The sequence below is a fragment of the Bombus flavifrons genome, chromosome 1 (genome assembly GCF_040668555.2).
Source record: "Bombus flavifrons isolate JBK064 chromosome 1, iyBomFlav1_principal, whole genome shotgun sequence".
In the NCBI taxonomy this organism is placed as follows: Eukaryota; Metazoa; Arthropoda; class Insecta; order Hymenoptera; family Apidae; genus Bombus; species Bombus flavifrons.
In genome coordinates, this window is record NC_138442.1 from 4,213,040 (window position 1) to 4,231,453 (window position 18,414).

The 18,414-nt window shown below is 34.2% G+C and overlaps 1 protein-coding gene across 5 annotated transcripts in view; it reads right to left on the reverse strand.

The window, feature by feature from the left end:
- Positions 1 to 18,414, reverse strand: part of ETHR (ecdysis triggering hormone receptor) — a 126,787-nt gene that overhangs the window by 36,977 nt on the left and 71,396 nt on the right. For 3 of the 5 annotated variants that reach the window (XM_069109176.1, XM_069109185.1, XM_069109194.1), the window contains 2 exons: positions 12,926 to 13,038; positions 12,373 to 12,535 (listed from right to left, as the gene is read on the reverse strand). In XM_069109176.1, coding sequence (XP_068965277.1) covers positions 12,373 to 12,535; positions 12,926 to 13,006 — 244 coding nt within the window. In that variant the 5' untranslated portion in view covers positions 13,007 to 13,038. Of the gene's footprint in view, positions 1 to 12,372; positions 12,536 to 12,925; positions 13,039 to 13,745; positions 14,556 to 16,357; positions 16,549 to 18,414 lie in introns of those variants that run through there. The other 2 variants (XM_069109166.1, XM_069109202.1) reach the window with 2 other exon arrangements.

An 18,414-nucleotide genomic window follows, 5' to 3' on the forward strand; every position in this document is an offset into this window, starting at 1 on the left:
ATTATTTTTGTTGAAGTCTTTACAGGTTTCCAACTATTGAATGAGAGTATAAATAAATTGAATGTATACAAAAGTTCGAAAGTTCTTCGAGCTTGACTTTCCTCTCGTAAACGAAATCTGCTTTGTCTCTGAGAAATTTCTAGAGAAATTATCCTTCGTTAGTTGTCCCTTTTACCAACGTTAGCAAGTGATTAACAAGTTCAAAGTGGTATAAAATCAAAGCTTTTCTAATCAAACCCGGCGTATGATTAAGTACTAATCAAAAGAACAATTAACCTTTTTACTGTACTATTGCATAATTACAACGTTGTGTTCCAACAACTTCTCTAATTAAATCATCTAATTAAATCACAGATGTATTTGCGTTGCTTAAAATTTTATTTCATCTTCAGTGTATTATATTTTCTTACAAAATTTGTTTCCAATTTTACCGCGTTGTACCTTCTTTCTTATAGAATTTGGTTATATTTTTATTTACATATTTTATTATATTCTATTTTATTATATTTTCTATAAAACGTCAGAGAAGATGTGTCTCTATTATGACTAATAATTAATAAGCAAGAAATCTTTGCACAGCTCCCAAAAAATTGTATTTCTAGAATGAAAGAACTCTTTAATTAATCAAGTTAAGATAGTAACTATTTCTAAATTTCGCCTGAAATAATTGCTATAAATAAAACGTTAGAAATTGCCAACGCTAACAAAATTCTCTCACGTGAGAGCAAGAAACTTAATAAGAAAAGAAGAAAATTTTGCATGTTACATGTTGATTATTTATTCAACGCGAAATAGTATAATAATATAATTGTACAAAAGAGCCCAAGATAGACATTTTCAACCAAAGCCACGTGTAATTGAATCGAAGTAAAATACCATATGTAACCAGACATATGTAAACCGTAAATTCATAAATCTATCGTTAATCGTTTAGTAGAAGAAATATAGTCGAAGGAAATGTGCGACAACGAAAAATTCAAGGGGAAGAGAAGACGAATGACAGGAGGCAATGTCGAGATATCGATGGTACTTTCCAGCAGCCGTGCCCCATATATCCGGCAGGTCAAGTAGAAAATGCTGGTCCCCCGAAGACAATATGGCACAGTATAGTTATAGCCAAGGCTGAACACAGCTCGTTTCGTAACGAGTATCGCCTCGCCTTGTTGTTTCCATATTTGTCCGATGTTATTAATACCATTAACGAACTCGGCATTCCTTTCTTTCACTTTCCTTATTTTCTTCTTCTTCGTTTTCCGTTTCAGTTCTTTTTCTTCTTCTAATAAATCCATTCAATTGGTAACCAGCAGCGGTTACGTCACGGCTATTTTATTAATTTGCATGCTACGTTTTCTTGGCTACGACTTAACAGCCTCTGAAAGGGAAACGGCCGTTTCTCCGCTTACAATAACGAAACGTTTCTCTATACTATGGTTTTCACGAAAGTTTCGGGTAGGAAGGAATAGGGTACAGGTCTGGCTGAAACGGCTGAAGGGAACACGCTGAAAATTGTTCGCAGCGTGCGAACAGTTTCGTTGCCCTTTAACTTCGCCTGGTTTACGATATTCGCTGACAGTTCTAATGGTTTTCGTACTCGTTCCACAGTTATTGAGCAAAATTTAATTGTTGTCTCGTTGACTCTGTTTAGCCAGAATCTCGCTTGCTTTCATGGGATGAAAAATTGATCGGAGTTTCTTATTTTCATTTGGAAAATAGGATAATTGGCTATTAATGGACCGGTTGATATTCGTATAACGATGTAGTACTGTGTAAATTTATACAACAGGAATATGCATAACACAGGATATATTATGTAAATGTAGTCCATACGAGACTCTAATTTATAGGTTTTGTTCAATGAATTCTGTATAATGCAAACCTTTTTATATTCCATTGTTTTCCATTCTATATAACATTTACGTTACACATATTATTGTATCTTACATATGTTACAAGAAACGAAACGTATAATGACGTAAAAACATCGAATTACGAAGGATCTATAAGAATGCATAACACGTTTAGAGGCATAACACGAACAGCAGAAATGATTTAACAATCAAAACGATGATAAAACAGAGTCGAAGAAGAATACACGTAAACATGAAGTTTATGATATAAAGAACGTTCTTTCCTATTTCCTAAAAATGAAATGTCACCTTTTTGAGTCGTTGGAAGAGGGAAACGCGTCGAAACATAAAGAAAGTAACACATGTCACCCTAAGAACCGTGACGTCTAAGAACTTTTAAGTCCACGCTGACCCGAATCTCGTTATCTATTTTAGACGTGCGTATAATCGAAACCGATATCCTCTTTGCAACTCTTAAATTTATCTTCATTCTTCATTTTTCTTTCTTTTTTCATTTGCTCCGCACAGCCAAAACAAAACTAAAAGAGAACAGACAGGATGAGCATAAAATCGCGTTTTACGAGCCAGATGATCTTTATCTCGAGTTTTTAATACTTCTAAACCGAAACGAAAGCGATAATCGATGACAGTCTAATGATCCTAATCCGAAACCGACGATTTTATTTACGCGGCGCAACGACGCGCGACGCGGCTCTAGCCAGAATTTACGATTGGTTAAAGTTAAATCGGAGAATCGCGTGATTCTTTTAGCTTGCCGGCAGGAAAAGTGACTTTACCTGTGAAATATTTCATACACAAAAATGTTTTATATACGGGATAGCGTAAGGAACAATAGGTATTTTAAGAAAGATATTAAATTAGACGAATGAGGAATATTTATAGTTAGAATTTAGTGTTGCAACCCTTGTTTGTGCTATTACATAATTTGGCAATCGTAACAATTTAGCATTAGATCACTCAACTTTGGAATATTTCGTTTAATTTTATTTTATCACTCATCTATACCACCGATCTAAAAAATAATTAGATTGACAATTTTTTAAATTGTCGTACAGCTTTTTAAATTACTATCCACCAATTCTTACTATCGTTCTGACATTATATCTACGTATACAAATGGCAATATCGTACGACTATCAAACGTATAATAATATATTGTTGGTACAGTATCTGCAGCAAGCGTACAACTATAACAAGCCTACAGTATCTCTAAAAACTAATAAGATAGAAAATATTTTAAATTATCGTACAACTTGTTTATTGAGATGTATGTAACTTCGTGTGCTACGCAGGATCAACCGTGCAGTAGTGATACACATATACGTGTGAGAGTACGCGTGAGTATGTGTGTGAGTATGTGTGTGCACAGGGTCTCGTAGAACAAAAGAATGTGACTGTTCCACACGCATGGTAACAGTATGACTAGAAGAGTGCCGAAACACGTGAAATGGGTATCTATGAACATCTTGTAAATCACATGTTAAATAAATACAAAGCTATTTTATTATCATCTCTACATGTAATGAAAGTATTCCTACATATTTATTTTGGCGATTACGATCCACAATTCTCAACATTATTAAATTATAATCCAACAAATTCTTATTATCGTTCTGACATTATATCTACGTATACAAATGGCAATATCGTACGACTATCAAACGTATAATAATATATTGTTGGTACAGTATCCACAGAAAGCGAAAACGACTAATCTTTCAACAGTGAATCGTCGTATATAATACAATTATTAACGTTTATTCTCTATTAAAGATTGAAACACGAACATACGAACTTTTTGTACAATATCTCGTATTTGATAGAAATGTAGGCTACCTCAATATAAAGAGGAAGCTGTTTTTTAAATTATTTATTCTGAATCCGTCGTTAATTTAAAAGGATTAAAGCGATACTATCTCACTGCGTGTAGTTTGGTTGAGGAATCGCTTGAAAGTTTTTGAGTTAACAGGGTGTTGGAGACGAGCTGTAGTTGGGAATTACTCTTCCGATCTAAGACGTGCAGCTGTTGCGTTTCCCTAGGTGCTGTCGTTCGATGGACAAGCAGGCTGACGACATAATAGCGATGCCTCGATTCTCCGCGAAGTTGCTCGTAAAAGAAACAAACAGCAGATGCCGCTAACAAGGTGCGAAACGTTTGGAGAGAAATAAACGAGGAAATGTAATAAGCAACCGTGGCGTGTCGTTTTATTACACGATATATACGATATATTGATCGGACCACCCTTTCGACTTTCTTTTATTCTTAACATAGCGTGCGTCCCGTGAGACGTTGTTATACTTTTATTGATACGCTGTTCTTAATGTGGATCTTTTTTATTTATTTTTCAAATAAAATTGCTGCACAGAAATATCAAAAGACTGGGAAGTATTGGATTGGCAACTAAGTGATTGCGGATTTTGTCATTAGGTGGTATTGACAAAATTCGCAATCACTTAGTTGCCAACCCAATAGAAAAAGGAGGATTAGGGGAAGAGGGGAGAAGCAAGCGTGCGAAGAAGATGAATAAAAGTAACGAAACGGTTATTAAGTTAGTCCCACAAATATAGAAAACATAATACTTTGTACATTTTTCACACGAGCGGTCTGCTTTGTAACGTAAATAATGATAATTCTCATAGTAAACTTCTTAATATTGACGATATTTCTATTAACGTTATCTATGCATTTTTATTGTTTATTAATACATTTCTACTAACACTGTCTCTACATTTTTATTAATTTCAATAAATTTCCATTATTTTTAATAAATTCCGCTCTAAAGAGATTTTACTTAGTTTTTTATCTAGTTTATTTAGATTTCATTTAGTTTCCGCCAAAAATTCAAAGAAAAAAAAACAGCAGGTAACGAAGACTTTACAACTTTCAGACTTGCGTGGAATTTTTTCTCGTCGCGTGTGGAACGCTGTGAATACTGTGTTGCATTTCGTTACGGCCAGTGACGTCGAATTCCGTGAGGGGGCGCGAAATAAAATACGATCTCCGAGCTTTTACGGCTTTCCTCGCGTGCAACTGGAACGGAAAGCTTCGATGGGAGTTTCCCAGTGATTTCTCGCTGGTAAATCGAGATGTTGGCAGGCTGGTCAGTGGTTTTAGTTCACACGAGGTGAATAAAGTTCCTTTGACGAGATTCTCGAGTGGAGAACTACTACATTTTACACAAGTTGCCGTAGCAAACGATTTCAAGGGATTCCGATAAACGACCAACTTTCCAACTGTTTCGAGGAAATCGTTGCTGGATCACATTCCCGCCCATGACAAACGAATCTCTGTTTTTTAACCGGCATGATAGGCCAGTCTATGGGCGAGATCTGTAAACTCTCGTAGAAATGGAGAAAGTTAAGTCTGATAACAATCGAGAAATTTGTGAGGTCTCGCGGTAATCGAGAAATTTACGAAGTGCCATAGAAATCGAGAAATGAAAGGAAAACAGAGTTACAGAATCGCGTAGTGATGGGTTCTATCAGGCAATCGAGAAAGTTCCGTCGTTTATGACAAAAAAGAATGATGCAGAAGTCGTAAAAGAAACTCTCTTGATTACCTAACAAATTTGGCAAGTTTTATGTAGAAAGGATCCACGCGAATAAATACAAATATAAAATTGAATTTGATCTTTCACGAATGGGGTTTTAAGAAAAAATTGCACTTTCCAAGGAGCATCATATTGAAACGCGAATTAAGAATAAAAGATTCGAAGAGCAAGCTTGGAGGTCGGAAGAAATGTTGACGAAGTACTGTACGCTTTAAAAGGTTGGGAGAAAATTGCAGTCATTTAAATCATGCAGAATGTTGAAATATCGTAGCGCTAGCTGGCCAACGTTCGAGAAGAAACGCGCTAAGAATTCCGGGGAAAATACTCGATGGCCGAGGGGATGGAGAGCAACTTAACGTAAACCGTACGCGGCTCATAAAACCCAGACACCTAAATGCTCTTCCCCCAGCGAAAAATCCCCAAATGCAACCCCTCGACTCTCGGTAACCGCATACAGAACCTTTGAACCTCCACACTTCTTGATTCCATCAACATGCCTATTTTCTGCACTCGTTCGATCGTAACGAAAAATGTTTTATCGTGATGCAGAAAAAAAAGAAGAGAAGTATAATATCGTGTTCTGAGGACGATTTTGGGGATAGCTACCATTACCATAAATTCCGTGAGGTGTTAAACGCTTTCAAACGAACAACGAAAGGAAGATATTACTCGGACATTGTAAATAACAAACAATTACGTATACATAATACGACAAAGTTATGTTAAATAATAGAATTTGTTGATTTTATGAATTATATGAATTTATCAGGCGACCATTTGATTTGTTAATTGGGTCATTCTCTGATTAGGAATTTCGCTAATTTTGAAATTGAACATTAATACAGAAGAACTGGTTTTAGTTCTTAATGCAATATAATACGAATATATTGCGTTTTTAATAGAAGTGCAAGAATGTATCGAATAATAGAGGTTTATAATCAATGAATAATAATGAGTGAATAATAAGTCATATGAGTAATAAATTACGTACAAATATTTTTGCCAGATAATGTACGTATTCATAAGGATTTGAATTTGCATTTGTATTTATTCTGATTAACCGCATACCATCATAGTGTTTTATCACATAGTCGCTAACGCAACTTATAAGATGGAACAAAGTGTGTAGTAAGAACGAGAGAATAATTCAGAACGAATAAAGTGAGAGCAAAGTCATAGGGTTGGTTATTTTCAGAAGGAAGAATCGTTGATTAATTCCACTCGGAGCGGCGACGAACCGTGATCGTCAACTGTTTTCGTGGCAGAGAATTTAATAAGAGGAATGGAAATGAAAGGAATACTGTAGAAATGTCGGTTAACGGTCTATCAAATCTTTTCGTGTACGAGTGCATTTTTTTTTTTTTTTTTTTTTTTTGATAGAGTTAAGATACAGAGAGAACAAATGGATGAGAATAAAAAGTTACGGGGATAATGCAATCCGGGAGCATTTATTAGATTTCGTGTTCTCTGGAGCAAGTTTGCTGAAAGAGGAAATGAATACAGCTGGTAGAAAGACTGGCTAAGATGTATGGAGGATAAAATGCACCATGTTTTTCTAAAATATGGTAGAATTAACGAGCCATAAACGAATAATAAATGCTACATTCTCTGTGAAAGAAGAGAAGATTAAAAAAGAACGAACAGATTTCTGCTTTTACTGAGAACAGATTTGTATAAATAACAAATAGTTAGAAAAGAGACTAAAAAGAAAGTAAAAGAAAATTATCCACAGTCAATAAACAGATTATTTCTTGTCTGTGATTGAGAAACAGAATAAGAACAAATGAAGGAAGTTACGTAATAGCAAATAATGATATAGTTCACAAGTGATACCATTCATTGCAGTCGTTGCTTCGCTTCTGTTATAAAAGCTGAGGAAGGATTCCTTGCTATTGTTAACGCATACGATTCTTTTCTGGAACAATAAATACCATTTCGATTGTATCATTGGTTGGAAATTGTAAACTGACTTTGATTCTGAAAATAAAATAGTGAACTGATTTTAATTGAAAATCCTAATTGATCATTGTTAATGTAACAAACGATCCTTCCTATCTTAACTTGAAATAGCAAGAGCTATGATATTTCAAGGTAAATATTCAAATCTGTATTCTTTTGTTAATGGCAGATGTCTCTGAGACATCCAGCTTTTAGTCTTATTCCTGTTCAAGCAGCTTTCAGTTTTGACAGGATGAGGAAATTAAATTACTCCGACTGCGAGAGTGTTAAGAACTTTTAAAGGATGAGCTTACGTAGGATAAATCGATTCTCCTATGTCATTTTGAAGAACAATGTTTCAATAACGATAATTCCCGTACTTTTAGTCTTTATTATATTCTATTATGTCTTTTACGTCTTTCGTACCATATTATTATTTAACGATATTCTTCGCGAATAACAACTCGACAAATGCACGTGAAATTTCTATTAAATGTCTTTCTCACCACAAAGTGGTTTGATGAAATGTAAAATTATGTTTTGTGTAGAATTTATATAATAACAATTTCAGAACAAAGAACAGAACAGAGAATGCTAAAATTAATAATAGCAAAGAAGAATGAAATTATATATTTTTTTATTGATTATATATTATATATTTTATATATAATTAAATAAATATATTTAAAAAATTGGAAAATTGTTCCATAACATTGTCAGCTGAAATTTCGCCTAGAAATTTCAAATTAACCAGCCTTAGGTGTACAAATAAGATACAATGTGAGTTCACCACCTACGGGCATAAAAAATAGTCAACACCTACGTTTGACAATGTAAAAACTTGAAATATCAAACATAGAGCGGAAAAGGTATAGTCTATGAAATTTTATTCTGAAACGAAAGAACGTCTCTATGTCACAACATTATCTGATTAACTTGCGCGATATTACAACTAATGGCAATGAACACTCGCTTTATTTCTACGTTTGTTACTGCTGTTATTCTCTCATTTTGCCATTTTGCTGCAGTCTGTATTCTTCTCCTGTTGATGTTTAAAAATCAGATAGTGAAATAACGATAGTGAAAATTTCGTAAAGGAACAGTACGAAAGGAAATGTTGAAAGGCAGCAGAATTAGAATTTTAGAAGCTTAAAGCAAATTGGGGAGGTGTTAAAATTTTGGTAACTTACAAATTCAAGAAATAAATATTTCAGAGATTTAGAAATAAAACAAATTTTTAGGATAAGAATTTAGAATTCTCATTCACTTTAAATAAACTTTAACCTTTAATGACGCGAATAGATATTTTTATAAAATCATACTCGGAAAATACGCCATAAAAGCTGTTGAAAGCACGGACTCGACGCTTGAAGAAAATTATGTGATTTATAAGTTCTAAATGTAGACTCAAAATGTGAACGATTAATGATCGCTTGTTGGAACATAAATTAAAAGAAACTGCTGTGTTGCACTTAACAGGGTGTTAACGAATAAGAATAATACTTCCTCTTAAACGAAACAATGTTTTCAATTATATATCATAGATATTGTACATTACGTTTAACTCTCAGACATTATAATTATAAACTTTTGAATGTATCAAATGTCAAAGCTCGGATAAACAAATGCAACTATTGTGCGTTAATTAATTGTATTATATCTTAATTGTTCCTTACCTAAAATTCTATTTCCCCTTCATCTTTCCTCTTTTATATCATAAAACATAATAATATAAAATACCTTCGAAACATTTGAATTGTTCGAAATAATAAAATATTTGAATTATTTTGTACTAAACTATCCGGTGTATTAAACCTAAAATTAGTCGTTTCAGCTTGATAACCGATAATTTCCAACATAACAGAAATGTCTTCGTTGTAGAAATTCTTTTTACAGAATCACGTAATTATTTCCATGGATGTTGCAAAATAAGATTTCGAAATTATTTTCCAATAAATTCATCGATATATCGTAATGTTGAACGATGAAACGAGATTCGAGATCAAAGGTATTGGGTGTTTCATAAAGCGGTGAATTCATCGTGAAATCGATGAATACGTCATTCTGTATCAGCACAAACGGAATATTTGGGAAAGAAAAGCAACCCCTGAAATTAATACCCTTAGTACCGCATACGTGGCAGGAAAGTCCAAGTAGTCAAGCGTTACCATTATGATTTACTATTCAGATCTAATCTAGCGAAAAATTATTCGACCTTGCAAGAACCTAGCGACTGTTCAATAAATATGGTAATTTTGACAAACGAAAAATATAGGAGCGAAATATACATATGGTATTTTCTACGCTCTTATTATTTCCAATGAAACACTTTTTTATCAGGTTCTATATAATATGATCCCTAAAATGTTTCACTTACAAACAAACTAATAATCATAGTGCGGATTCTTACGTATTTCTAGGAAATTCAAAAGTGTAAAATTGCACAGAATGCACATAGTATGAAAAACTATATAAAATATTCAAAGTATAGTGCTTTGTATAACGCTCGATATGTAACGATGTTCCATTACGAGGTTCTATGTTTTAAATTATATTCTAAAAAAAAAAGTTAGTATAAAAATCTGCAGTCTGTTAATAATAATAATCCAAGAAACAAGAAGGAGAAGAGCTAACATAATCTCGAAAGCTCTTCCAATTTCACGCAAAGTCATTTCGAATAAACGTACAGCCTCGCGTAACAGTTAAATGAGGTGAAATGTGGAAACATGGTGTTACGCGGCTTCTCCGCAACATCATTCGCGTTCTTGCGTTTTCAAGTTAACTAGGTGCGAAGTATGTTTCATGTTCAAAACGAATCGTGTTAGCGGAATGCTCAGCCCTGCAACCGAATGTTGCTTTTATCCAGAGTATACAGTCATTTTGGTAACTGTCTGGCAGAATTCTTACGAATAAATGAAAAGTGTCTGACCTCGTTTTCTATACGCTTTTCACAGGAGTAGTAAAATATCATACGGCCGTATGTCCCTGGTAAACACTCGCCGAAACTGAAGATAAGGAAACTTATTATCCCAGTTTGGTAGTTTTAACTACACGCGAATTGACTTAAAACTGGTGTTCCCGAAATGTCTACTTACTAAGACAGACTGTAAAAATCTTCCAATAGGAAAGTTACTAAAATTCATAGTGTGTCAACTATAAACTTTCTATTGCCCGTCGCTGCGTGCAATGAAATTATGCATTTCTAAAAGACTGACTAGACTGCGGATTTTTATGCAAATTTGTATTCTTACGAACAGGACTAAAAGGATAAAACTTAAATGAAGATTCCCCCCATTTATCAAACGTTATAAAGAGTACTCTATCTTGGATGTTTTATATATTTTGGTATACTATTGGATTGGTAACTAAGTGATTGCGGATTCTGTCATTAAGTGGTATTGGCAAAATTCGTAATCACTTACAATATAATCTGTTATCATGTTGCGATGAATAAACTTATAGAAGAAAGTCATCTATTTCATGGGAATTGAACATTAATCGTATGCTTATGTAACGAAATTAAGAAATTAATAAAAAGTGAAGCTGCTCGTCTTGTGCGAGGCTCGTATTATTATCGTATACTTCATATTCGTAGTCTGTGACTGATTATACAGTTATGGACCGATTAATCTAGAAAATAGCTTCCTAAAAAATGACATATTTCGTTATCACGTGGACATATAAAAATACCTAACAAAACGTAGGAGTGAAAAGTTTGTATGGTTTCATAGTTATGAGATTATGTATACATTCATCGATAATTATTAATTTCTCCTTGTCTTAAGACGTGTCACAATACCACGTAACTCTCCCACTTTGACATCAATAATGATGATTTCAAACAGTTACACTATCTTGGCTAGCATCCAACGAAACGACGCTAAACTGACAGCGTCAGAATTGAATTAAGGATAGCATAGATTTTCTCATCCATGACCGAATGAAATACGAATTCGACCCGGATGGTTAATTAATGCGGATTCGTGGCAAATTAATTGCATAACAAACGGCCGTTTCCTCGATCGCTGTTGGCCATTCGCGCGATTTTCCGCCGTTATACAAACCGATAATCAACGCCGTGAATCTAAAATCGATTCGATTTACCTCGACAATTCACTGAAACGGTTCGATTGCCCGCGGATATCAAACTACCAATGTATCACAAAATTGCATTGGTCCCTGATAATTATTTCGGAAAGACTTTCTCTATCGTTATTTGCAAGTCATTGAATACTTAACAGTAGATGCGAAACAAGTGGATGGACGTAACATAAATTTCTAACTACATTTGTAGATTTGTTAAGATCTATTAATATCTAGGTATTTATATTATCGTAGATCTACAGAAATATTCATGTTGTAGGAATTTAATTCCTCTATACTAGTCAACATTTATTACGATCTAGTATTACAAAGGAGGTTACATCATATCATCCCTTCTCTGAAAATCTCACTGAAACCTATTTAGACTGTCATCTTATTTTCTCTTATATTATACGTATTATTATTCCACTTACTACTATTACTGCTATTTTAATTTATAATATGTTTATCTAATTCCATCGTAAAATTTTTACATAGTGATCCATAGATGGTTGTACTTCACTATAGGTATACAAAAACTACTTCTAAAAACTGCACGATCCTCTTCAGTTTCGCGCAAAAATATAATCTGCGTATAAAAATTGACTGTACGATGGAAAGAAAAAAATCATTCATTCGTTCCTCTAATTCCATCAAAAAAAAAAAGAAAAAAAAAAAAAAGAAAACCAATACCAACGATTAAACGTGCACGACAGTTGATTCAAGCATTTCAACCGATCGATATCGTCGATTTCAGTAGAGGGAGAATGTTAAAAATAACAAAAAACAAAGATCAGAAAAAACATTTCGTTGGTTGTTTTTTACGAACGTTCGACCGTTTGCACACGTGTCGGAGAATCAAATGTGCATCGCGGCGTGTAATAATAGTTTACGTGCAATGTATGGTAGTATGGATCGTGGGCTTGACTTACACATGTGTTCGCCAAGCAGCCAGATTTCAGGTCCAGAATTCACCTCAACAAGAACGGTCGGTGTACAGATCAAAAGAACGCAGAGGTCGGCCACGCTAAGGTTCACCAGAAAGATGTTCGTGCTGTTCCGCATGTCTTTACCCCGAAACACCACGATCGGTACCTGAAACGAATAAAAAATCATCATGTTTCTGATATTCGATTGCGAGAGCAACTCGACGTATGGAGATGGTATAGGATATGAAGGGATGGAAAAAGATTGATTAAACGTAGTAAGATGTTTCTAGATCACCTGGTAGTTAAATGTTAGACATAATTGAGTAATACAAATTTAATATTTAAGTAGTCAAAGTATAATAAAAGCAACAAATTTCTGAAAATTATTCGACAGTAATAAGATTCGGTTCAAACTGAAATTAAGACCGCGATATGGATATAAAAGAATATTGTAAAGTAACTTTCGCACATACTGTTCCGTTGCCTTACTTCAATTCTTATACATTATTGGAAAATAACTGACGAACGATAGGTGAAATTGAACGGCGGAACTTACCATGAGATTCCCTATTATGCCGAGAACCATCACCACAATACAGGCGATCATGGACGTCGTGCGGATGTAAGCCGGTAACATGTAAAGATCAGTGGTATTTTCAGTCTTGATCACTGAAACGTTACAATTCGTTTCGTATTAAATCGATTATGTTCTCCATCGAGATTTATTAAATAATAAATAACCAAAAAATAATACACTTGCTCTTGGAACTGTAAAAATATATCTATATCTTAATTTATTCGATCAAATATTTAAATTCATATTATTGTACAAATGATAAAATTTATGCTTCAATTTTCTTTATATCTACTCGATTCCACCGATATCTTTTATTCAGAACTTTGTCTCAGATTATCTTCTACATTTTGACGACAATTAAGGGGGCTCATGATGAAACTGATCCTTGTTGAATTTTGTTTACTTTTATTTTATAACCCGAAGAGTATTTTACTAAAAAAATGTACCGAAGAGAAATGAAAGACGCTAGAGAGTTCTACTTTGTCAGTTTCCCCAGAGGGAAGAAGACGAACATAGACAAGAGCCGGTTCTACCAAGAAGTCATTCAATTTCACGATACTTTTCTCTCTCGTAAAATACAGTCCAAAACTATAAAACTTTTTGCGACAATAATATTCATACTAATAATATAAAACGATGACAGCGATTACCATGGTTGTTTCGATGCTTCGATATTTCGGCTAACTCAAATACATTTACATTCTTTCGCCCACACATCCTCTTCACCGCATGCATTTTATCAAATAACCGATCGCGAAGAATAACAAAATTAAGCGTGACATGGCACGCCGGTGCATACCCGATAACGCATTGAGACCGTTGTTTCCAGTAACGGTTGTACAACACGAAGAATTTAATTCGAGCGGGACACTGGACACCGTGGACAACATTTTTCGTCCCTTGCTGCGCCAGGAACAATTTCCAACCGTGTATTTTGCCCCGCCTCCTGTCACACGAGCGCGCGATGATGCTTCTGTTAGTGTCGATTGTCCATCGTGTGCCTGTTTTATCCTTTGCGAATCCACTTTACTTTCTCACTTGCGTTTTTACGTTAAGCGCACATAATACACTCGCACACTGTATCGTGCCACAATTTCCACACAACGAACGCGCATCTCAATGTTACATATTTACAGGCGAAGGGTACGTGTTACGGTTAACAGTGAAACGTATTACCGAACGTCTCGGTATCATCGGAACGGTTTGGTCGGTAACCTTCTTACGTCGGTAATTTGACGATCGGACCAACGAAAATTCGCGAATTCGAGACGTCAATTACAGTACCGAATTCCCCGATCGACGTCGACGATAACCGGAGAAAATCCATAGGGGATCGTAAGAGTAACGCCGGCCACGTTGAATGACCGTTGGATACGGTTTCCTTTAACTTGCAGGCAACCGTGGATTTCGTTGACGCGATGGTATTATGTGACATTATAAACTGCTTGTTCGTGACCGCCAAGTAGTTCTGTGCGACAGACAGTTTCTAGCCAAACCGGTAATCAGTCATCCCACCCACGGTGCGCGAGGGTTTTCGTCTTGACCACGTACTTGTCATTCCTTCGAGACGGCCGATTCCAATTTAATATGCTCAGCCTCCTTCGAACCCCTGTGGTCGCGTTAAGGCAACTAGGTAGGTTGTGTTTTTCTGACAATATATCTAGTTATATTTTCATGGTTAACGAAGAAACGTTTCTTATATTTCCGCAATGGATGAATAAATAATATGCACGAATATAATAATATAACAATGTAATATAATATAATGGATGAATAAGTAGATGTGGCTTGTAAGTGTATCATTTAAGTTGTTCTGAACTGATCAATTTATGCTGATCAATTCTATCAATCGAAAAGTACAGGAAATGATGTTGCAAACGTTTCCTAAATTCCCTATTATCCGTGTCATATTCTTAGGGAAATAGATTATTCGTTTCTCGAGAATTGATTATTAATCGCGTACATAATGAAATTAAACAATCAATAACGAGTGGAGTTGACCATGTTGACTATTGATAGTAACAGAAGACAACGAGCACTATGAGAGTTTAGTGAAAATTATAGGATCGTTTCATGAAATTTAGAATTCTTTGATGCGAAAGTGAACATTTTTGTAATGGTCAAGGTAAACAAACTGTTTGGTACACTTGCAAAAAATAATAGGATAGAATAGTATCATACGTCATACGTATATTCGATTCGTGTTTGAACAAATTCCAATTTCGGACGTTCCTTTACGAAAAAGCTGACTAAACTTGTTACCTGACCTAACTTAACCTATCGTACATTATAATCGTCTTCTCCTATTTCAAGTTGCTACGAACGTGCCTTTAATTTGAATGGACTGTTTGATCGCGCGCCGTCTAATAATAATCGTATAACGATTTACAAGAATTATCGCAGTTTATTGGAAACGAGTTCGTAAATATAGATCAAAGGATGAAATTACGTGGTATTAACGTTTGAAACGATCGTAATAAAAAGAGCAAAACGTTTTCAATTTACTATCAAATCTTTCTTTATTTTAGAAGCAATTATATTGTCGAGTGATATATACTTTCGCCCCGTTGCCTCTTTGTATGACTGTTCCATTTATCTCCTATAAACATGAAATATAGGTCGAAGCATCTCAAGTATGTACGTTGCTACGATCAGTTAACATCGATTAACTAACGCGCTATGAAAATCTATTCGAAATCTAATTGCATCCTCGTCTTGTTTAATCGTGCGTGTAAATGGAACACGTGAACGGACTTTATGGAACTACTTGCCCTAAGAATATTAACATCTCACTAATTTTCACTTCCAGAACTGTTACGATGAACGTTGACAGTTCCTCATAATCGTAACCTCGATTTTAACAGTTATATCGAATAAAAATCAAATGAAAAACGAATAAAAGTAAGAGGAATGACAAAGTTGTAATGAAAAGCGTTCTATATTACCAACATAAAAAGAAATAGTACTGTGCTTTTCCTTTTTTTATTCTACTATTACGAAAATAATTAGTCACTTGTTCCTTTTATAAATGAAAAATTGTACAAATATGATACGTTCCCTTCCATTTCAACAAAATTTCCATTTACACATTTTCGCAAATAAATTCTGTTCTCCAAATTGACAACTATCGACTCTGCCGACATACGTTCGAAATTTCCAATTTTTCGAGCAATTGATGAAATACTTGGAATCGTAACGATCAAAGGGATACGTTTCGCTGGTGCTTTTTCTAAACGTGGTTGAGCAGAGAGCGCAAAAAAAAAAAAAAAGGAAGATAACGTGCTAGCATAACTTATAAAATATGAAAATTATATAATTCATATTCGAACGTTCCTTTCCGAGAATCTTTCGATTGTTTGGACTGCAAGAATTTAATTTACAATTGGATGTTTCTATTTAAATCTAAATAACCTTATTTTGACACGACACTTGGTAAGAAGTTTCGTAAATTGCGATCACGTCTCGTTTCGAAACATTAGAAATCGTTATTACGATTCGAAGTATCGCGAAACTGGGAATTCTGACGGGACACGAATGACACGTGACAACCAACAAGTTTCGAAGCGGTCACATTTCCCGAACCACGACGACCGCAGCGAACAAATAGTACTGGTGAACTGAATGAACATCGCTTGGCCCGCCACGATTCTCGAACGCGCCGCTCGTGCTGCGCATGCGCAGTCCTCTTTTTTCCTTCGATTCCTTCGCACGCGCATTTTGATAACGTATTTCCTTTTCTTTTCGACGCGACACGAAACACTCAAGCTTCAGATTTTTTTTATAGAATTTAGTCAAACAGTAGGTATATAATGGAAGAGATAGACGACGTTGATACTTGTAAATAAGCAGGCTCGTCAATATACAAAGTGGAATGATGCATTGCACGGGAAACTGTCTTCGTAAAGCTTAAGTCAATACTTTTCTCATATATCTTTGGCCAACTATTTTATTCAAAAGTTAACACGTAATATTGACTATCTTATATAACAGAAGTAAAGAAACGTAAGTCGAATTACTAGCCTGCGAATAATAATAATAAAAATCTAATAATAATAATAATGTGTAAAGATCTGCAAAATATAATATTTATTAGTTGAAACGAATTTGTATTTAGGTTTCAGTTTTTTTTAATTTCTGAATGTTTTATAATAATATAAATTTACATAAATATTCAGAATCTACTAATTATTTCAACATTATTGGGGCTGGTGAAGATTAAGTAAGAATCAATTTCATTAATTTTATTTATACAAAGAGCGTTTCGTGTAATTTATATGAAATCTTTTGCGTGCGTATGCGCGCGCTTGTGCGTATGTGTATGTGTACATATGTTATATAGATAATTCTGGTAATTGTAAACACAAGCCTATGTCTCCTTCTCGAATGAATTAAAAAAAGATCATACAGAAAAACTTTGCACTGTTCAACTCGCACCATTATTCGATAGTGCGACCTTCTTCGCATGTTCTTTTCAAATAGGACCATATGACCTTTCTGCATAAGTCATGCTACGGGCGAGTCATACGAGGTCATTGAAAAATTCAATGTTTTACAAGATATCTTATTTTTTCAAAAACTTGATTCGATTATAAAGGTACCTCCATTGCAACTTAAAAATTTCTTATACATTCCTGAATATATTTCATTAAGTATTAGTAAGTATAAAGAACTCGTAACGCATAGAGTGAAACGAAAAAAAATGAAGAGGGCATTTGTGATAGATTCAATTCTTTATTTATAATAATATTGCATTCGCAAAAACAAAGAGTACTTTAAAACTACCGATTCCATATTTAATAAAAAATCAATTTGTCCTTATTTCGTACGATTTTTATAATATTTTAACCTTACTGTCACATTTGAATCATCTTGGACATAATCAAGATTCTTTGCTATTAATAAATTATTTGTTTTTAGAAAAAATGTAAAAAAATCGTTAGTTTCTTATTCCGACATTACACAAAAGTTCTTCTTGAAAACATTCAAAATCTATATGACATTAGGATACATTAATAACGTTACTATAAATTTATAAATAAAGATATATTAAATTTATAAAAATTCTGCATAATAAAAAAGAATTTATTTTATCTATTTACGCATACTTATCAAATATTCTAGCATCGCTTAATTAAAAAAAAATAAATAAATAAATAAAAGAAAAGAAGCCTAATACACCCTCTATAATGGATTGAAAATATTTTTAAAAATATCAACCGCAATTTATCTTTGTATTCTTCATCGCTTAAATTTTTCTTCCAAGAAGTATCTTTTATATAAAAGTATTTTGCAACAACTGCATATTCAGGAGATTATACAGATTATCACGTAAGATTCGTAACTCTTCGCGATTCCTTTCTCCTTCCTCGATCCTTGGACATTGGCAATCGGGTGAAACGCAAGAGGGAGGCGAATATTCGTGGGACGTTATTTCTTCAACGGATTTCGAAATGATTCTCCGTTACTGA